This window comes from Oncorhynchus nerka, linkage group LG19 (assembly GCF_034236695.1).
Source record: "Oncorhynchus nerka isolate Pitt River linkage group LG19, Oner_Uvic_2.0, whole genome shotgun sequence".
Classification (NCBI taxonomy): Eukaryota; Metazoa; Chordata; class Actinopteri; order Salmoniformes; family Salmonidae; genus Oncorhynchus; species Oncorhynchus nerka.
This window is the reverse complement of record NC_088414.1, coordinates 7,938,861-7,957,034: the sequence shown is the minus strand read 5'-3', so window position 1 is coordinate 7,957,034 and position 18,174 is coordinate 7,938,861. Positions and strand designations below refer to the sequence as shown.

The 18,174-nt window shown below is 40.1% G+C and overlaps 1 protein-coding gene across 2 annotated transcripts in view; it reads right to left on the bottom strand.

Annotated features, from left to right (window-relative positions):
* Positions 1 to 17,102, bottom strand: part of LOC115147153 (trafficking protein particle complex subunit 13-like) — a 30,415-nt gene extending 13,313 nt beyond the window's left edge. For both annotated transcript variants that reach the window (XM_029689199.2, XM_029689200.2), the window contains exons 1-2: positions 16,994 to 17,102; positions 3,940 to 4,008 (exon numbers count right to left, since the gene is read on the bottom strand). In XM_029689199.2, the coding sequence (XP_029545059.1) occupies positions 3,940 to 4,008; positions 16,994 to 17,039 (115 nt within the window). In that variant the 5' untranslated portion in view covers positions 17,040 to 17,102. The remainder of the gene's footprint in view (positions 1 to 3,939; positions 4,009 to 16,993) is intronic.
* Between the last annotated feature and the right edge of the window lie 1,072 nt (positions 17,103 to 18,174).

Genomic DNA, 18,174 nt, shown 5'->3' with positions numbered 1-18,174 from the left:
ACAAATACATTACATCCAATAATATATAATTATATAATCAGTTTACCTGAATTGCCTTGTGAAAACCTAACACTATAATATAATTTTCTATTAAACTTAGCTAGTCATGTTGACAATAGAACAAGCTTTCAAATGACGCCCACCTGTAGATTGTGATTTATAATGGACCGTTTTTTTGGAACAGTAATTGTGTGATGGCTGGGATGCAGGGTTGTGTTCAATACAACTACAAGTGTGCTTGCTGTAGTTCCTCAACAGCACAGCTGGGAGAGCTCAAAAAAGCCCCTTATAGTTGAGTCATAAAAGTGCATTGAAATGATTTAAGAAATGTGCACACTTTGGAGAGCTGTGGCCACTTGGAGACACCAGTTAGTCCTTTCACTCAAACACTTGTAATTTGTTTTGTCTATATTCTTATCGTGCAACTGAATGGATCCAGAGAATTTTCAAATTTCATTAACAACAAATGCAGTGAAAAGTACAGTAAATATAAAATGCACATAAAATCAGTGTAATGTTTGGATTCAGTCTTGTGAACGGTTGTGTCGTCAGCGTCAGTCTAATCAATTTTGCATCATCTCCAAATGGTTCCCTTTCAATTGGTACCATGGTTATGCATATGCGTTTCATATTTCTTCTGTAAGAAACAGAAACAGGCCAATTCCCACAAGTGTAAAGGGTTAACACACATATTTTTATTTTATTTATTTCACCAGGTAGGCTCGCTGAGAACAAGTTCTCATTTACAACTGCGACCTGGCCAAGATAAAGCAAAGCAGTTCGACACATACAACAACACAGAGTTACACATGGAGTAAACAAACATACAGTCAATAACACAGCAGAAAAAAGTCTATATACATTGTGTGCAAATGAGGTAAGATAAGGGAGGTAAAGCAATAAAATAGGCCATAGTGGCAAGGTAATTACGATATAGCAATTAAACACTGGAGTGATAGATGTGCAGAGGATGAACGTGCAAGTAAAGATACTGGGGTGCAAAGGAGCAAAATAAACAAATAAATAAATACAGTATATGGCTATTTACAGATAGATCATTGCACATGTACAGTGCCTTGCGAAAGTATTCGGCCCCCTTGAACTTTGCGACCTTTTGCCACATTTCAGGCTTCAAACATAAAGATATAAAACTGTATTTTTTTGTGAAGAATCAACAACAAGTGGGACACAATCATGAAGTGGAACGACAGTTATTGGATATTTCAAACTTTTTTATCAAATCAAAAACTGAAAAATTGGGCGTGCAAAATTATTCAGCCCCCTTAAGTTAATACTTTGTAGCGCCACCTTTTGCTGCGATTACAGCTGTAAGTCGCTTGGGGTATGTCTCTATCAGTTTTGCACATCGAGAGACTGAAATTCTTTCCCATTCCTCCTTGCAAAACAGCTCGAGCTCAGTGAGGTTCGATGGAGAGCATTTGTGACTTGGCCATTCTAACACCTGGATATGTTTATTTTTGAACCATTCCATTGTAGATTTTGCTTTATGTTTTGGATCATTGTCTTGTTGGAAGACAAATCTCCGTCCCAGTCTCAGGTCTTTTGCAGACTCCATCAGGTTTTCTTCCAGAATGGTCCTGTATTTGGCTCCATCCATCTTCCCATCAATTTTAACCATCTTCCCTGTCCCTGCTGAAGAAAAGCAGGCCCAAACCATGATGCTGCCACCACCATGTTTGACAGTGGGGATGGTGTGTTCAGGGTGATGAGCTGTGTTGCTTTTACGCCAAACATAACGTTTTGCATTGTTGCCAAAAAGTTCAATTTTGGTTTCATCTGACCAGAGCACCTTCTTCCACATGTTTGGTGTGTCTCCCAGGTGGCTTGTGGCAAACTTTAAACGACACTTTTTATGGATATCTTTAAGAAATGGCTTTCTTCTTGCCACTCTTCCATAAAGGCCAGATTTGTGCAATATACGACTGATTGTTGTCCTATGGACAGAGTCTCCCACCTCAGCTGTAGATCTCTGAAGTTCATCCAGAGTGATCATGGGCCTCTTGGCTGCATCTCTGATCAGTCTTCTCCTTGTATGAGCTGAAAGTTTAGAGGGACAGCCAGGTCTTGGTAGATTTGCAGTGGTCTGATACTCCTTCCATTTCAATATTATCGCTTGCACAGTGCTCCTTGGGATGTTTAAAGCTTGGGAAATCTTTTTGTATCCAAATCCGGCTTTAAACTTCTTCACAACAGTATCTCGGACCTGCCTGGTGTGTTCCTTGTTCTTCATGATGCTCTCTGCGCTTTTAACGGACCTCTGAGACTATCACAGTGCAGGTGCATTTATACGGAGACTTGATTACACACAGGTGGATTGTATTTATCATCATTAGTCATTTAGTTCAACATTGGATCATTCAGAGATCCTCACTGAACTTCTGGAGAGAGTTTGCTGCACTGAAAGTAAAGGGGCTGAATCATTTTGCCTTGCCTTGTGTTTTAAGTTACTGTTCTGCTGAAAGGTGAATTTGTCTCCCAGTGTCTGGTGGAAAGCAGACTTAACTAATTTTTCCTCTAGGATTTTGCCTGTGCTTAGCTCTATTCAATTTATTTTTATCCTAAAAAAAACCTCACTAGTCCTTGCTGATGACAAGTATACCCATAACATGACGCAGCCAACACCATGCTTGAAAATATGAAGAGTGATACTCAGTGATGTTTTGGATTTGCCCCGAACATAGCTCTTTGTATTCAGAACAAACAGTTCATTTCTTTGAAATGTTTTTTGCAGTATTACTTTAGTGCCTTATTGCTAACAGGATGCTTTGGAATATTATGTACAGGCTTCCTTCTTTTCACTCTGTCATTTAGGTTAGTACCCAGCTAGCACGTAATGTTTTGAGAACCATGTTTCTTAAGAGCTTGATGAGAGTATGGTTGCGCTATGGTTATTTAGCATACATCCTTCCCACAAATTTCTGGGAATGGTGCAGGATAGCTGTTTGGCTTTGGAATATTCTCAGCACATTTAAGGAACTTGACAAAACAAACATTTTCTTTAACAGAATGTTTCCTAAAAGTTCAAACATGGTTGCATCTCATTTAAATTTGGGTAATGTTCTCGGAACGTTCTGCAACTGGTTTGACATTGGGAATGTTCTCCAATAGTGGAAATTTCCGTACTTCAGCATAACATTTTCTACAGGTTTCCTCATGGTTCCATTTAAAGTCATGTTCACAGAACATAAAAATAAATAAAAACTTTCCATAAAAACCACAAGAAAACCTTCTTTGAACGTTACTAATGTCATTTAAAAACATACATTCCATTCTCAGCATCAACAAAACTTTTTCTGTCCTCTATATTGTTGAGTGAGTTCAGGTGTGTTGGCCGCACCACTAATTGGCCACACCTATCACAGCCATTAAACTCGGTAATTGGCCTCATGGTGAAATCCCTAAGCGATTGTCTTTCTCTCCGGAAGGATGCCGGTATCTTTGTAGTGACTAGGTGTATTGGTACACCATCGAAAGCTTAATGAATAACTCCACCATGCTCAAAGGGATATCCTTTATTTTAACCTATCTACCAAAAGGTGCACCTTTTTGTGCACCTTTTTGCGATGCATTGGACAACCTTCCTGGTCTTTGATTGAATCTATGCTTGAAATTCACTACTCGACTGAGGGTCCTTACAGATAATTGTATGTGTGGGGTACAGAGATGGGGTAGTCATTCAAAGTCCACGCATCTTTTTATGTGACTTGTTAAGCAAATCTTCACTCCTGAACTTGTTTAGGCTTGCCATAACAAAGGGGTTGAATGCATTTTGACTCAAGACTTTCTAGCTTTTCTCTGTTCTATATTGATATGCCTGTCATTTATTTTGAATTACAGCTGCAAAGAAAAATGAATAGGCCTAACAAAGATTATACAACTCCACTACATGTTGGCAGTAAAATAAACCAAGATGCTTACCTGGGAGGTCTCGATCTTCACACGTCACTGGCATGTTAGTGAAGAGTGTGGGTTTTGTTAACCGCATCACTGTGAAAGGCAAAGGATAAAAGAGATAAAATAGTTCAGTTAGGGTAAGGCTAGTTTACTTGCTTGCAATTCTAGATCAAAATTCCACGTTAACATGAAATAACATGCTATTTGACACATTAAAGAGCAACTGCCTTTAAAAAGCAACGAGTGCCTTTGGCATCGATATGAGTCAGAAACGGTTATTCTAGTGTCAAAATGTACTACAAAGTGTAAATAGGATAATTTTGGTCGTCAAGTCCATCTCGTCTAAAACGGAGTTTGGAACATCCGTGAGTCACAACGGGTAACGCGTTGATCATACTGACAGAGTCATTGCGCAAACGAGCACGCAGCATCATCTGGATATGTACAGTGGGGCAAAAAAGTATTTAGTCAGCCACCAATTGTGCAAGTTCTCCCACTTAAAAAGATGAGAAGGCCTGTAATTTTCATCATAGGTAGACTTCAACTATGACAGACAAAATTAGAAGAAAAAAATCCAGAAAATCACATTGTAGGATTTTGTCTGTCATAGTTGAAGTGTACCTATGCTGAAAATTACAGGCCTTCTCATCTTTTTAAGTGGGAGAACTTGCACAATTGGTGGCTGACTAAATACTTTTTTGCCCCACTGTATGTAACAACATTCACCTTCTGCTACTATTTCTGTCAAGCCATCAACGCATACAGTTTGACGCATACAGTTTGACGCAAACCCAACGTACGCACCACACAGAACGTACTGCAACTGCCTCTGCAACGCTGCAAGGCAAATGCAGCGTTTCATTGGAAATTAATGTACTTCTGGTGTACCAAAATGCAATGATGCTGTCGGTGTGATCGAAGCGTAAACAAAGGTTGGGTTTTGATGTCCATTTTCGCACTAACATGGGGTGAACAGCTGCGGTGATTGCTCTCTATCCCAATAGCATAGACAGTGAGACAGACCCGCCCAGCAGCTCCGACTTTGTTTACATACTGTAAGACAACAACAACAAAATTACTTGAAAAATACTGCACCAAACACCTCAGTTAGATGTAAAATTGTGCAACTAAAACATCCTCAGCAAAAACATCTAAATTAATTACAGATTTATTGAGTTATCTTAGAAACAGAGACGTTTCTGGCGCCATCTTTTGAACTGCTTAAGCTTCAAAATATTATGACCCCATCACTGAAAGATAAGGAACACATATATACAGTACCAGTCAAACGTTTGGACACACCTACTCATTCAAGGGTTTTTCTTTATTTGTACTATTTTCTACATTGTAGAATAATAGTGAAGACATCAAAACTATGAAATAACTAGCCACAGGGTGGGTGTCATTTCAATCATAGATATATAATGAATAGAATGGACTGATCATTCAGACCACTGCAATTTAGCTGGTACACCATTGTCATTTTTACTTTAATTACTACCACAAAGAAGGCCGCTGTTCCACCCAATGTCGAATGTCAACTGAAATGGCGAGTTTTATTATCTATATTTCAATAGGTTTCCTATGGAGGATTGACAGTATAATTCAAAACAACAGATATTCCCATTCAAGTCAACATTCTCTGATGTGGTACCATTTGAAAGTTAAAAATGTTATTTCCATTTTAGTACATTTATCAGCCAAAACATGACACCCACCCTGTATTCAAGAACATGTTGTGTCTCAACCAATGGCGGGGACACAAAACCCTCAGATTATGTAAAATGGGGTCTAATCTACAACATATGTTAATATGAAAAAAATTATAACGTTTTAGATAATTGTCATTTAAGGTTTATAAAATAAAATAAAATTCTATTAAAAATATATATATAGTTTGACAACCCTGTTTGTAAACTTTTAGATTTGATCAAATCTCAACCATTTATATTTTCCAGTGATGAAGCCATGGATGTCTCATGGTATCGTGGGCAAAATAGGTCAAATTTCAGCACCTTTATCTTTCTGAGCACTTCTTCAAAAGGCAAATATGAATGGAAGTTTTGGTTCAAATCAAAAGGAGTGATGTCAAAATGTTTTTGAATTCAAATGGATTTACCCACACAAGGCATGGAACAATGTGTAGAATTGCAGGAAATTAGCTAGAACACTGCAACATTTTCTCTCAGCCAACAAAACAGTTTGAAGGCGCATGGGTTTAAGAAGTGAACAGTTTGAAGGTGCATGGGTTTAAGAGGTGGGGATTTGTTACAACACCCATAAATGACAATATCAATCCAGACCTTTGCCACCTAACAAATGTGTGACCGAACCTTCTCAAAAAGTAATTGCGTAGCTACCCCAGCTCTATATGACGCTGCAAATCCTCTTACTTTACAATGGTAATACCAAATGATAACTTCACCTTTCATCTGTGATAATATTAGGGAAACCCTAATACCTGTAACACATACCCTAACAAAGATGGCGGCGTAAACATTGCAGCAAAAAATGTATAATTTAATAAAGGAGCTTTTTCTAAATTGAAACAAACCACCTGCAACTAGCAATGGAAGTTTAGAAGACGCGTGTTGTCTTCCAAGTCGGGAATTGAGGAAGTGTCGTCAAGTAATGGTAGGTGGAAAATTCTCTGTGCTATGCTTTACACTACCTAAGTCACAACGGCTATCCTCCAGATAAAACAGTAGTAATGGTAACCAAACTCAGCAAAAAAAAAGAAACGTCCCTTTTTCAGGACCTTGTCTTTCAAAGATATTTGGATTTTTATTTATTAACTTCACAGATCTTCATTGTAAAGGGTTTAAACACCGTTTCCCATGCTTGTTCAATTAACCATAAACAATTAATGGAACATGCACCTGTGGAATAGTCAAGACACTAACAGCTTACAGACGGTAGGCAATTAAGGTCATGGTTATGAAAACTTAGGCCTCTTTTTAGTGTCATGTCTACTCACTCTGAAAAACACCAAAAGATGCCCAGGGTCCCTGCTCATCTGAGTGAACGTGCCTTAGGCATGCTGCAAGGAGGCATGAGTACTGCAGATGTGGCCAGGGCAATAAATTGCAATGTCCGTACTGTGAGACGCCTAAGACAGTGCTACAGGGAGACAGGACAGACAGCTGATCGTCCTCGCATTGGCAGACCACTTGTAACAACACCTGAACAGGATCGGTACATCCGAACATCACACCTGCAGGACAGGTACAGGATGGCAACAACAACTGCCCGAGTTACACCAGGAACGCACAATCCCTCCATCAGTGCTCAGACTGTCCGCAATAGGCTGAGAGAGGATGGACTGAGGGCTTGTAGGCCTGTTGTAAGGCAGGTCCTCACCAGACATCACCGGCAACAACGTCGCCTATGGGCACAAACCCACCGTCGCTGGACTGTCTGGACTGGCAAAAAGTGCTCTTCACTGACGAGTCGCGGTTTTGTCTCACCAGGGGTGATGGTCGGATTTGCCTTTATCATCGAGGGAATGAGCGTTACACGTTACGATTTCGAGGTGGGGGGGTCCATCATGGTCTGGAGTGGTGTGTCACAGCATCATCGGACTGAGCTTGTTGTCATTGCAGGCAATCTCAACACTGTGCGTTACAGAGAAGACATCCTGCAGGCTCATCCTGCATCCTGTGGTACCCTCCTGCAGGCTCATCCTGACAATGCCACCAGCCATACTGCTCGTTCTGTGCGTCATTTCCTGCAAGACAGGAATGTCAGTGTTCTGCCATGGCCAGCGAAGAGCCCGGATCTCAATCCCATGTTGGATTGGAGGGTGAGGGCTAGGGCCATTCCCCCCAGAAATATCCGGGAACTTGCAGGTGCCTTGGTGGAAGAGTGGGGTAACATCTCACAGCAAGAACAGGCAAATCTGATGCAGTCCATGAGGAGGAGATGCACTGCAGTACAAACTTCTTGTAACTACCCATCCCGGATCCGGGAGCGTTGTCATCAACTACAGTAATTAGCATAACGCAACGGACAAAAAAAGGACAAAAAATATTTTCTAGAAAATATTCATATTCATGAAATATAGTGAAACACAGCTTAGCCTTTTGTTAATCACCCTGTCATCTCAGATTTTGAAATTATGCTTTAGAGCCAAAGCAAGACAAGCATTTGTGTAAGTTTATCGATAGCCTAGCATAGCATTATGCCTAGCTAGCAGCAGGCAACCTGGTCACGAAAATCAGAAAAGCAATCAAATTAAATCGTTTACCTTTGATGAGCTTCGGATGTTTTCACTCACGAGAATCCCAGTTTGATAGCAAATGTTCCTTTTTTCCAAAAAATGTTATTTTTGTAGCCAAAATAACTCCGTTAGTTCTTCACGTTTGGCTGGGAATTCGACCGGAAATTGCGGTCACGACAACTCCGAAAAATATTCCAAATTAGCTCCATAATATCGACAGAAACATGGCAAACGTTGTTTATAATCAATTCTCAAGGTGTTTTTCAAATATCTATTCGATAATATATCCACCGGGACAGCTGTATTTTCAGTAAGACCGGGAGGAAATATAGCTACCTCTGTCTATTACGCAAGAATTACTCTGAGAGCCCTCAGCCGGACACTTACACAATGTAGTCGCTTACGCTCATTCTTCAACATAAAGGCGTGAAACTACGTCAAAATGCTGTAGACACCTTAGGGAATACGTAGAAAAAGGAATCTGGTTGATAGCCCATTCACTGCTCAATAGAGAAGCATCGGAACGCAGAGCTTTCAAAACATGAGTCACTTCCTGATTGGATTTTTCTCAGACTTTCGCCTGCAATATCAGTTCTGTTATACACAGACAATATTTTTACAGTTTTGGAAACTTTAGAGTGTTTTCTATCCTAAGCTGTCAATTATATGCATATTCTAGCATCTTGTCCTGACAAAATAGCCCGTTTACTTTGGGAACGTTATTTTTCAAAAAATGAAAATAGTGCCCCCTAGATTCAACATTAATGCAGCTGGTGGCCACACCAGATACTGACTGTTACTTTTGACCTCCCCTTTCTTCGGGACACATTATTCCATTTATATTAGTCACACGTCTGTGGAACTTGCTCAGTTTACGTCTCAGTTGTTGAATCTTATGTTCATACAAATATTTACACATGTTAAGGTTGCTGAAAATAAACGCAGTTGACAGTTTCTTTTTTGCGGAGTTTAGTAGCCAAATATGTATAGCTCGGAAGACATCATCCAATATTAGCTAAATAAATGATACATAGCTCGGTTACAGTTATCCCAATAATGGACTAAAGGAGCCTAACGTTACTCCTTATAGGCCAAGGACCTCACATGCTCTGTTTAAATGGGCAAATTTGCTCTGGAAGTCAAAACAGCCAAATACTCTAAACATGAATCGATTCTCAATTGCGGTACAGTTCTAGAAACATAAATCCTTCTACTTTTAAATTACATCAAAAATAATTTCACAAAAGCAAAACACACTTACCGTTAGGTTCTAATTTAAATGTACTGATTCACGTTGCCATACTGTAACTCATTAATTACTTTACATGTATAAGGATATGAAGGGTATATGGGAACTAGGTGTATGGAAAGTTACTAAGTTACTAGAAACATCTTCTGTTCCATGTTTCTGATGAGGCAAATTGTTAGAGTCTGATAAGGCAGGCCGGCTGCAGAACTAGGGAGGAGTGAGGAATGTGTTGAGGTCAAATCAACAGATGAAGTGAGAAGAAACCTCTGGGAGGGGGGCAAGAGAGGCCCACTACAACGACTCTCCTACTGCAGTACTATCTCACACACCCACTTCCACAAAGGTTTTAGTAACAGACAGGGCTGTGACTACACCAATGAGAGGAACCAATTCAATTCCTGCCTAGCAACAGAGATGTATTGGTTGTCTAGATGTGTAAGGAGTTGTGTAATCATGTCTTGGCTTTGTAGCTGTATGACCCAGTGGGTGAATAAACTTGGCTTGAGCTATTTCTAGTTGTCCGTTTGAGGTTTAATCAGTTTGTTCAGAACACAACAGTTGGCGTTGTCGGCAGGATTCACCACGATTTAGTGTCGAACTGGAGAGTCCGAATCAGTGAAACAGGAGCCGGCACATTTAAACAAGGTAGGCAAAGTTACTACACCTGTTACTACTCATTCTTACATCTTGGGGAGATGGATAGCAACCTAGAAAGCCTGAGATTATTCAGTAGTCCCAATGTGTTACGATCGGTCGTAGATTTAGGGTCGGTCGTAGATTTTAGTCCCGAACAGGCGACAGGTGTGGAACCAATTTTGGGGTTAGATAATCTATGCAAAATGCCATGGGAATGGATTCTAAAAAGATAACAAGTTCAAATTGGCACGTCCAAACATTCCTTGCAAGCTCAGAAATTCGTGGGGGTTTTTAATCCCATGAGACACTTTATTCCGTTTTATTCTGAATTCTGAATTATAGAATTGACTAAAGGGAGGATGGGTCCTCACGAGGAATTAGAGTGGAGTTAATATTCTGAATTATAGAATTGACTAAAGGGAGGATGGGTCCTCACGAGGAACTAGAGTGGAGTTAATATTCTGAATTATAGAATTGACTAAAGGGAGGATGGGTCCTCACGAGGAACTAGAGTGGAGTTAACCTCTTCAGTCGACCCTCTACTTTTTAAACATTTTGTTAAAAATCGCGCAACATTTCAGCGCCCTGCTACTCATGCCAGGAATATAGTACGTTCATATGGTTAGAATGTGTGGATAGGAAACCCTCGGACGTTTTTAAAACTGGTTAAATCACGACTGTGGCTATTACATAACGTGCGTTACATCGGAAAGCGCAGGAAAACCTGATCACAGAAAATGGAAATAAATATCCTTGCGCCACTTCCAGCAATTGTTAACAGTGAGCCGAATTAGATAAGACCGAGCATTCAACTCCCACAGCATCCCCATGTTGTCTAGAGTCTTGTGAATTGAATCATCTTTGATTCTTGGTTGAACCGAAGAGGGGCACCACTTACCTCCGGTCTCCGCCCAGATCATTCCGGAAGAGCTCTCTCCTGAAATTTTTTCCAAGACGACAGCTAATGATTTCTACATCGCCTATGGATGATTTTTATCGCTTATTAACGTTTACTAATACCTAAAGTAGCATTACAAACGTATTTCGAAGTGTTTTGTGAAAGTTTATCGTCTACTTTTTGAATTTAAAAAATGACGTTACGTTGTGAAATCGCTGTTTTTTTCGTTTATCACACAGTCTACATATAACGATATTTTGGCTTTATATGGCCCGATTTAATCGAAATAAAGACCCAATAGTGTTTATGGGACATCTAGGAGTGCCAACAAAGAAGATGGTGAAAGGTAATGACTGTTTTCTATTTTATTGTGCGGTTTGTGTAACGCCGAAATGCTAATTATTTTGTTTACGTCCCCTGCTGTGCTTTTCTGTTGTAGTGTATTGGTGCATGCTATCAGATAATAGCTTCTCATGCTGTCGCCGAAAAGCATTTTAAAAATCTGACTTGTTGCCTGGATTCACAACGAGTGTAGCTTTAATTTGATACCCTGCATGTGTATTTTAATGAACTTTTGAGTTTTAACTAATACTATTAGCATTTAGCGTAGCGCATTTGCATTTCCAGAGCTCTAGTTGGGACGCAAGCGTCCCAAGTAGAGGCAAGAGGTTAATATTGTGAGTAATAGTTTGTAGCGTTAAAGAAACAATTGTAATTGTAAAGTTTAAAAAAGCAATTGTGTTGTTAATGAGTAGATCTGTATCGATTTAGTGCATATTAAATCTTAAAATAGTATACATTAATGAGTGTGAAACAAATAGTGAATATCCAACGGAGGTTGGTAATAGTACCTACATTAAACGTTGGGGTTAGGGTTGCAAAGGGTCGGAAACTTTCCGGAAATGTCCATGTGAACTCTAGTTGAGGTAGATTAAAACACAAACGATTAAAGAGTGGAGGGAGGACAGTGTCCTCTCTGTGAACAGAAGTTATCATGTTTTGTTTTGTCTGTAGTTCTGTTACTGATTAAGACTTGGCAAAAAGAAAACTAAAGGAATGTACATTTTCCCTTTTAGGAGAAGATGGAGTGTCCATATCGCTCCCTTTGAAATGTATCCAGAGGCTGTTCCCTTGGGAGAGTAGTTAGTAATATTCTGCAGTTCTTTTAAGTATAAAAGGTACCCAGCTCCCAATCAAGTAAGGCCTGGCCATGTTTGTTTTTGCCCTGTGTTACCACACACATCAGCACAAGCACACACAACCCATCTGTTCTGAATATTTGTTAGTGATGTTAATACCGAATTTGATTTATGGGGTCTTTTTATTCGGTTTTAGTGGGTTTTTTCACAGGTTAGAAAGGATGCACCTTAAAAGGGAACAAAATTGTCTGAAGTATCTATTTTCTGACTTTTGGTTGCATACATCACTTCTCTTGATAAGAAATGTGCTGAAAAACCCAAAGTAAACCTGGTACACGAAATGTTTGAAATGTCTTTAAATAATATCTGAGGTACAAGGGTAGATAACGGAAAGAAACACTCACTAGGACTGAATGACCTCTGACCTTTGTTCGGACTTTCTGGTGTGGCCTGATCACCCTCACTTGAAGCATTGGGTGAGATTTAAATGTGATATGTAAACACGAATGATTAGGAAAAAGTTTATAATTTAGCAATAGTCATCATATGTGTGATTTCGGACCATGAGAAGGGCAGAGAGCGCTGTCCCTAAATGAGGGACACCCGTCTAGTCTATTTCACTATTCCTTGAATTACCTTATGGGATACAATCAAGTAAAAAAATCAGTTATCAAAGGTTGTAATTCTAATTTAATTTGTTATTTCGATTTAACAGGCAATGTTGTTGTTGTTTATTTGGATGTGAGTCATGTGTTGTGATAGTTACTCCAAATGGATTGAAGTTCTCACCACCTCGAGTGATATACAGCGCATTCAGAAAGTATTTAGACACCTGGACTTTTTCCACTTTGCTCCGTTCATCTTTCCCTCGATCCTGATTATTCTTCAGGTCACTGCTGCTGAAAAACATCCCCACAGCATGATGTTGCCACCACCATGCTTCACCGTAGGGATGGTGCCAAGCTTCCTCCAGACATCACGCTTGCCATCCAGGCCAAAGAGTTCAATCTTGGTTTCATCAGACCAGAAAATCTTGTTTCTTGTGGTCTGAGTCTTTAGCTGCCTTTTGGCAAACTCCAAGCAGGCTGTTATGTGCCTTTTACTGAGGAGTAGCTTCCGTCTGGCCAACATAAAGGCCTGATTGGTGGAGTGCTGCAGAGATGCAGTCTTTCAGGAAGGAACTCTTGAGCTCTGTCAGAGTGACCATCCGGTGTGTTCTTGGTCACCTCCCTGACCAAGGCCCTTCTCCCCCGATTGCTCAGTTTTGCTGGGCGGTCAGCTCTAGGAAGCGTCTTGGTGTACCAAACGTCTTCCATTTAAGAATGATGGAGGCCACTGTGTTCTTGGGGACCTTCAATGCTGCAGAATTTGTTTGGTACCCTTCCCCAGATCTGTGCCTTGACACACTCCTGTCTCGTAGCTCTACGAACAATTCCTTCGACATCATGACTTGGTTTTTGCTCTGACATGCACTGTCAACTGTGGGACCTTATATAGACAGGTGTGTCCCTTTCAAAATAATGTCCAATCAATTGGATTTACCACAGGTGGACTCCAATGAAGTTGTTGAAACATCTAAAGGATGATCAATGGAAGCAGGATGCACCTGAGCTCAATTTCCAGTCTCATAGCAAAGAGTCTGAATACTTATGTAAATAAAGTAATACCATTAATAAACACCTGTTTTCGCTTTGTCATTATGGGGTATTGTGTGTTTTATTTAATTAATTTTAGAATAAGTCTGTAACATAATATAATGTGGAAAAAGTCAAGGGGTCTAATACTTCCCGAGTGCATATACCACTGACCTCTCAATAAGCCAGATTTGAGTAACTTACATTTTGTTTCTGAAACTTGATGCAGCAGCCTGCAGCGCTATCAATCGGAAATGGACAGCTCGTGGTGCTGAAAGTAGGCAGCTGAAAGTATGCAAATTCGAGTAGGCATAATTAATTTAAACTGTCTTCATTGTAATTGGAATTTACTAGCAACAAGAGGGTTTTGTGTTGGTGCCCATTTCTTCCTATTTAATACATAAGAGCTAGGACTACCTGTTTGAAAGAAGAAATTAGGCTATAGGCTGCTACATCCATACATTTGTCAGTCGATTCCTCCACACACCATGCACCCTTTAAATAGCCTACCTCCATGTAAGTGAAGGGCTTTTAAGTAAAATCCAAAACTCCAATTGAGGGGGTATGAGAGGGTATGCTATAGGCCTAACTTTAATCAAAGAAAATGTCAAAAAGCACAAGCCTACCCCTTGTTAATTTAACATTAAGAAAATAAAATGGATTCCGATTACATAAAGTGGACCGAGATGTTTTATGCTAGAAACAAGCTGCAAAATACCCGGGAAAGACATTACTCCCATACTGCATATAGGAATATCATCGTTTCGTTTCTTTTACATTCAGAAGCTGATGCCTCAATCACACTGTCAGCGTCAATGCATTTTGGTACACCAGAAGTATATTTATTTCCAATGGAATGCTGCATTTGCCTCGCAGCGTTAGTTTGCAGAGGCAGTTGCAGTGCGTTCTGTGTGGTGCATACGTTGGATTTATCGAACATATGCATCAAACTGTATGCGTAGACAGCTTTACAGAAATGGTAGAAGGTGAATGTTGAACTTTTGTTGCATACATACAATATATATACACAAAAGTATGTGTACACCCCTTCAAATGAGTGGATCCGGCTATTTCAGCCACACCTGTTGCTGACAGGTTAAATCAAGCACACAGCCATGCAATCTCCAGAGACAAACATTGGCAGTAGAATGGCCATACTGAAGAGCTCAGTGACTTTCCAACAAGTCAGTTCATCAAATTTCTGCCCTGCTAGAGCTGCCAAGGTCAACCGTAAGTGTTGTTTTTGGGAAGTGAAAATGTCTAGGAGCAACAACGGTTCAGCCGTGATGTGGTAGGCCATGCAAGCTCACAGAGCGGGACCGCCAACTGCTGAAGCACGTAAAAATCATCTGTCCTTGGTTGCAATACTCACACCCGAGTTCCAAACGGCCTCTGGAAGCAACGTCACAACAATAACTGTTCATCGGAAGCTTCATGAAATGGGTTTCCATGGCTGAGCAGACGCACACATGCCTAAGATCACCACGCGCAATGTCAAGTGTCAGCTGGAGTGGTGTAATGCTGGCCGCCATTGGACTCTGGAGCAGTGGAAACGCATTCTCTGGAGTGATGAATCACGCTTCACCATGTGGCAGTCCAACGGACGAATCTGAGTTTGGCGGATGCCAGGAGAACGCTACCTGCTCAAATGTATAGTGCCAACTGTAAAGTTTGGTGGAGGAGGAATAATATCTGAGGCTGTTTTTCATAGTTTAGGCTAGGCCCCTTGGTTGCAGTGAAGGGACATTTTAACACTACACCATACAATTACATTCTAGATGATTCTGCGCTACCAACTTTGTGGCAACAGTTTTGGGAAGGCCCTTTCCTGTTTCAGCATGACGATGCCCCCGTGCACAAAGCGAGGTCCATACAGAAATGGTTTGTTGAGATCCATGTGGAAGAACTTGACTGGCCTTCACACAGCCCGGACCTCAACCCCACTGAACACCAATTGGAACGTCAACTGCAAGCCAGGCCTAATCACCCAACAGCAGTGCCCAACCTCACTAATGCTCATGGCTAAATGGAAGTAAGTCCCCACGGCAATATTTCGACATCTAGTGGAAAGCCTTCACAGAAAAGTTGGGGCTGTTATAGCAGCAGCTCCATAACTTCATATTAATGCCCATGATTTTGGAATGAGATGTTCAACGAGCAGGTTTCCACATACTTTTGGTAATGTAGTTTATCTAGATGATGCTGCATACCATTTTGCACAATGACAGTCAGTGTGATTGAGGCGTGAGCTACAACCTTCTATAGCTGAGGAGACAAATAAAATGGACTTTACTTGGTAAGCAATGTAATTCTTTCATTATCAATTGATTGAGCTATTCACTTTCTGTACAATAGACAATGTTTAAACCCAGACAGCTTTTAGGGAAATACTTGTGACCTTCTCTCGTTGGGTTAAACTACGGAAGAAGAATAGCCAGCAGTTAAAGTTTAAAATTTTCTGCATTGGTAGGCCTCTGTCTGGGGTGGAAAGGTAGGCCTAACTTTTGAAAATATTATGCCCAGATTCCTAATGATGTCTCAGATGTAATTATTTGCAAACAGGGAACGTTTGGTTGCAAACAAGACACAATTATTTGGCATTTGGGAAATATGACATTCTATGTCCATTCTAATCCTGTAATTTCGGTAACTTGTGTGGTATTAAAGCATTCTGCTAATGTGTAAAATTACATGAAATGTTTATAAAATGCTTCTTTTTTTTATTGGACCTGAAAATACGATAAAAGACCAAGGCAATGCTTTTACTATAAACAAGATCTTTCCACCCCAACTCTTGTCCACGGTGAATCGCGAACCCACAACTTTCTGTCCTGTGGGCTATCAACATTGTGATGTGAGGCTTACAAGACCAATACCAGTTTCTAAAACTGCATATCTAAGGCTCTAGACATAGTTTGCAATTTGTGCATGATATGGCAAATTGTGACAGAATATTGGTAACGTTAACATTAGCTAGCTACTATCAAACGTTAACAGTCGTTACGCTAATAAGGTTGGCTCTTGGAAGAAGAAAAAAGACAACGAAAACAGCTTGATGTTGATTAGGGGTTACTCGATAATAGCTACGCATTTAGCTAGTTTGTTCATCATATTCTCATTTGACGTTTACTTGGCATCTATGTTAGCGACACATTAGCAAGTAAGTTAATTGTCAGTCTCAGATGTAAACAACCTCTTCTTTTCAGATCAACATAACGGACAAATCAAACGCGACCCAAATGAGTATATTGCTTAAGTACATTGTTTAAACAATGTTATCATATATTTAACTCAGTAAAATACCTTTCAATGCAAGTAGATGCTCTTGTTTTGCCTGATTTACTTCCATTATGTCTGGAGTTCGGTTGAACTTTCACCTGGTCGTTACAACAGCCACAAATCGCTAAACCCCGCCTATTTCTACAATTGATCTTCTTAAAATCTGATTTTAAATTTAGCCACACTGCTAACCTTATGCCTAATCCTAACCTTAAATTAAGACCAAAAATATATTTTTAGTTTTCATGCATTTTTATGATATAGCCACAAAGTTTCTGTACTGTCTTTGATATAGCCAGAGAGGAAGATGCGAAGCGAAAGGGATAACAGGACCAAAATCGGTCTTCTCCAGCTGGTGGCGTTTATTTTGCTCACCAAGCGAGGAGTTTTGCCAATTTCGACTTTGTGGCTGTTGTAACTAGTGACAACCCTTTCATCTCGCAATATCAGTCCCCGTGATAGCATTGTGGTACACAGGTGTCACGTCAAATTTCACGTCCCTACCTTAAACTAGTGATGGGTCTTTCGCGAATTAAGTCTAAGAGCCGGATCGCATATCAGAAGACCCGAATCTATTTATAAAAATATATACAAATTAAGATATGAATAATTAAAATATTTAAATGAATATAATTAATTAATTCAAAGAACGAAAAAATAAAAATAATAATATAGGCCTAAATGCTCAAGCGCACACACATTCGTTCTGACTGTCAATCAGACACGCAGTGTCAACCAATGAACCAACCGTGCGTGAGGGACGGCGGAGCCAACTCACTCACAGTCACACACTTAGCAGCCGAGGAGAGAGGAAGGACAGCTGTGAAAACAACAGCTGGAAAATGAGTCAGAAGCACAGTAGCATTTGGATACATTTTAATAATGTAGACAATGTTAGAGCACAGTGTAGAATTTTCCCCTGCAAAATCTTATATAAAGCCGGTTCTATGCACAACCTACACCAGCAGCTTCACTGCCTTACAACAATCGTTCGGTGGCCTGCAACTGCTCTCAAACGCTAGTAAAACTAAATGCATTCTCTTCGACGCACCCGACCGCTCGACAAGCATCACTACTCTCGACGGTTCTGATTTAGAATATGTAGACAACAATTAATACCTACAGTTGAATTCGGAAGTTTACATACACCTAGGTTGTAGTCATTAAAACTCATTTTTCAACCACTCAAGTCGGTTAGGACATCT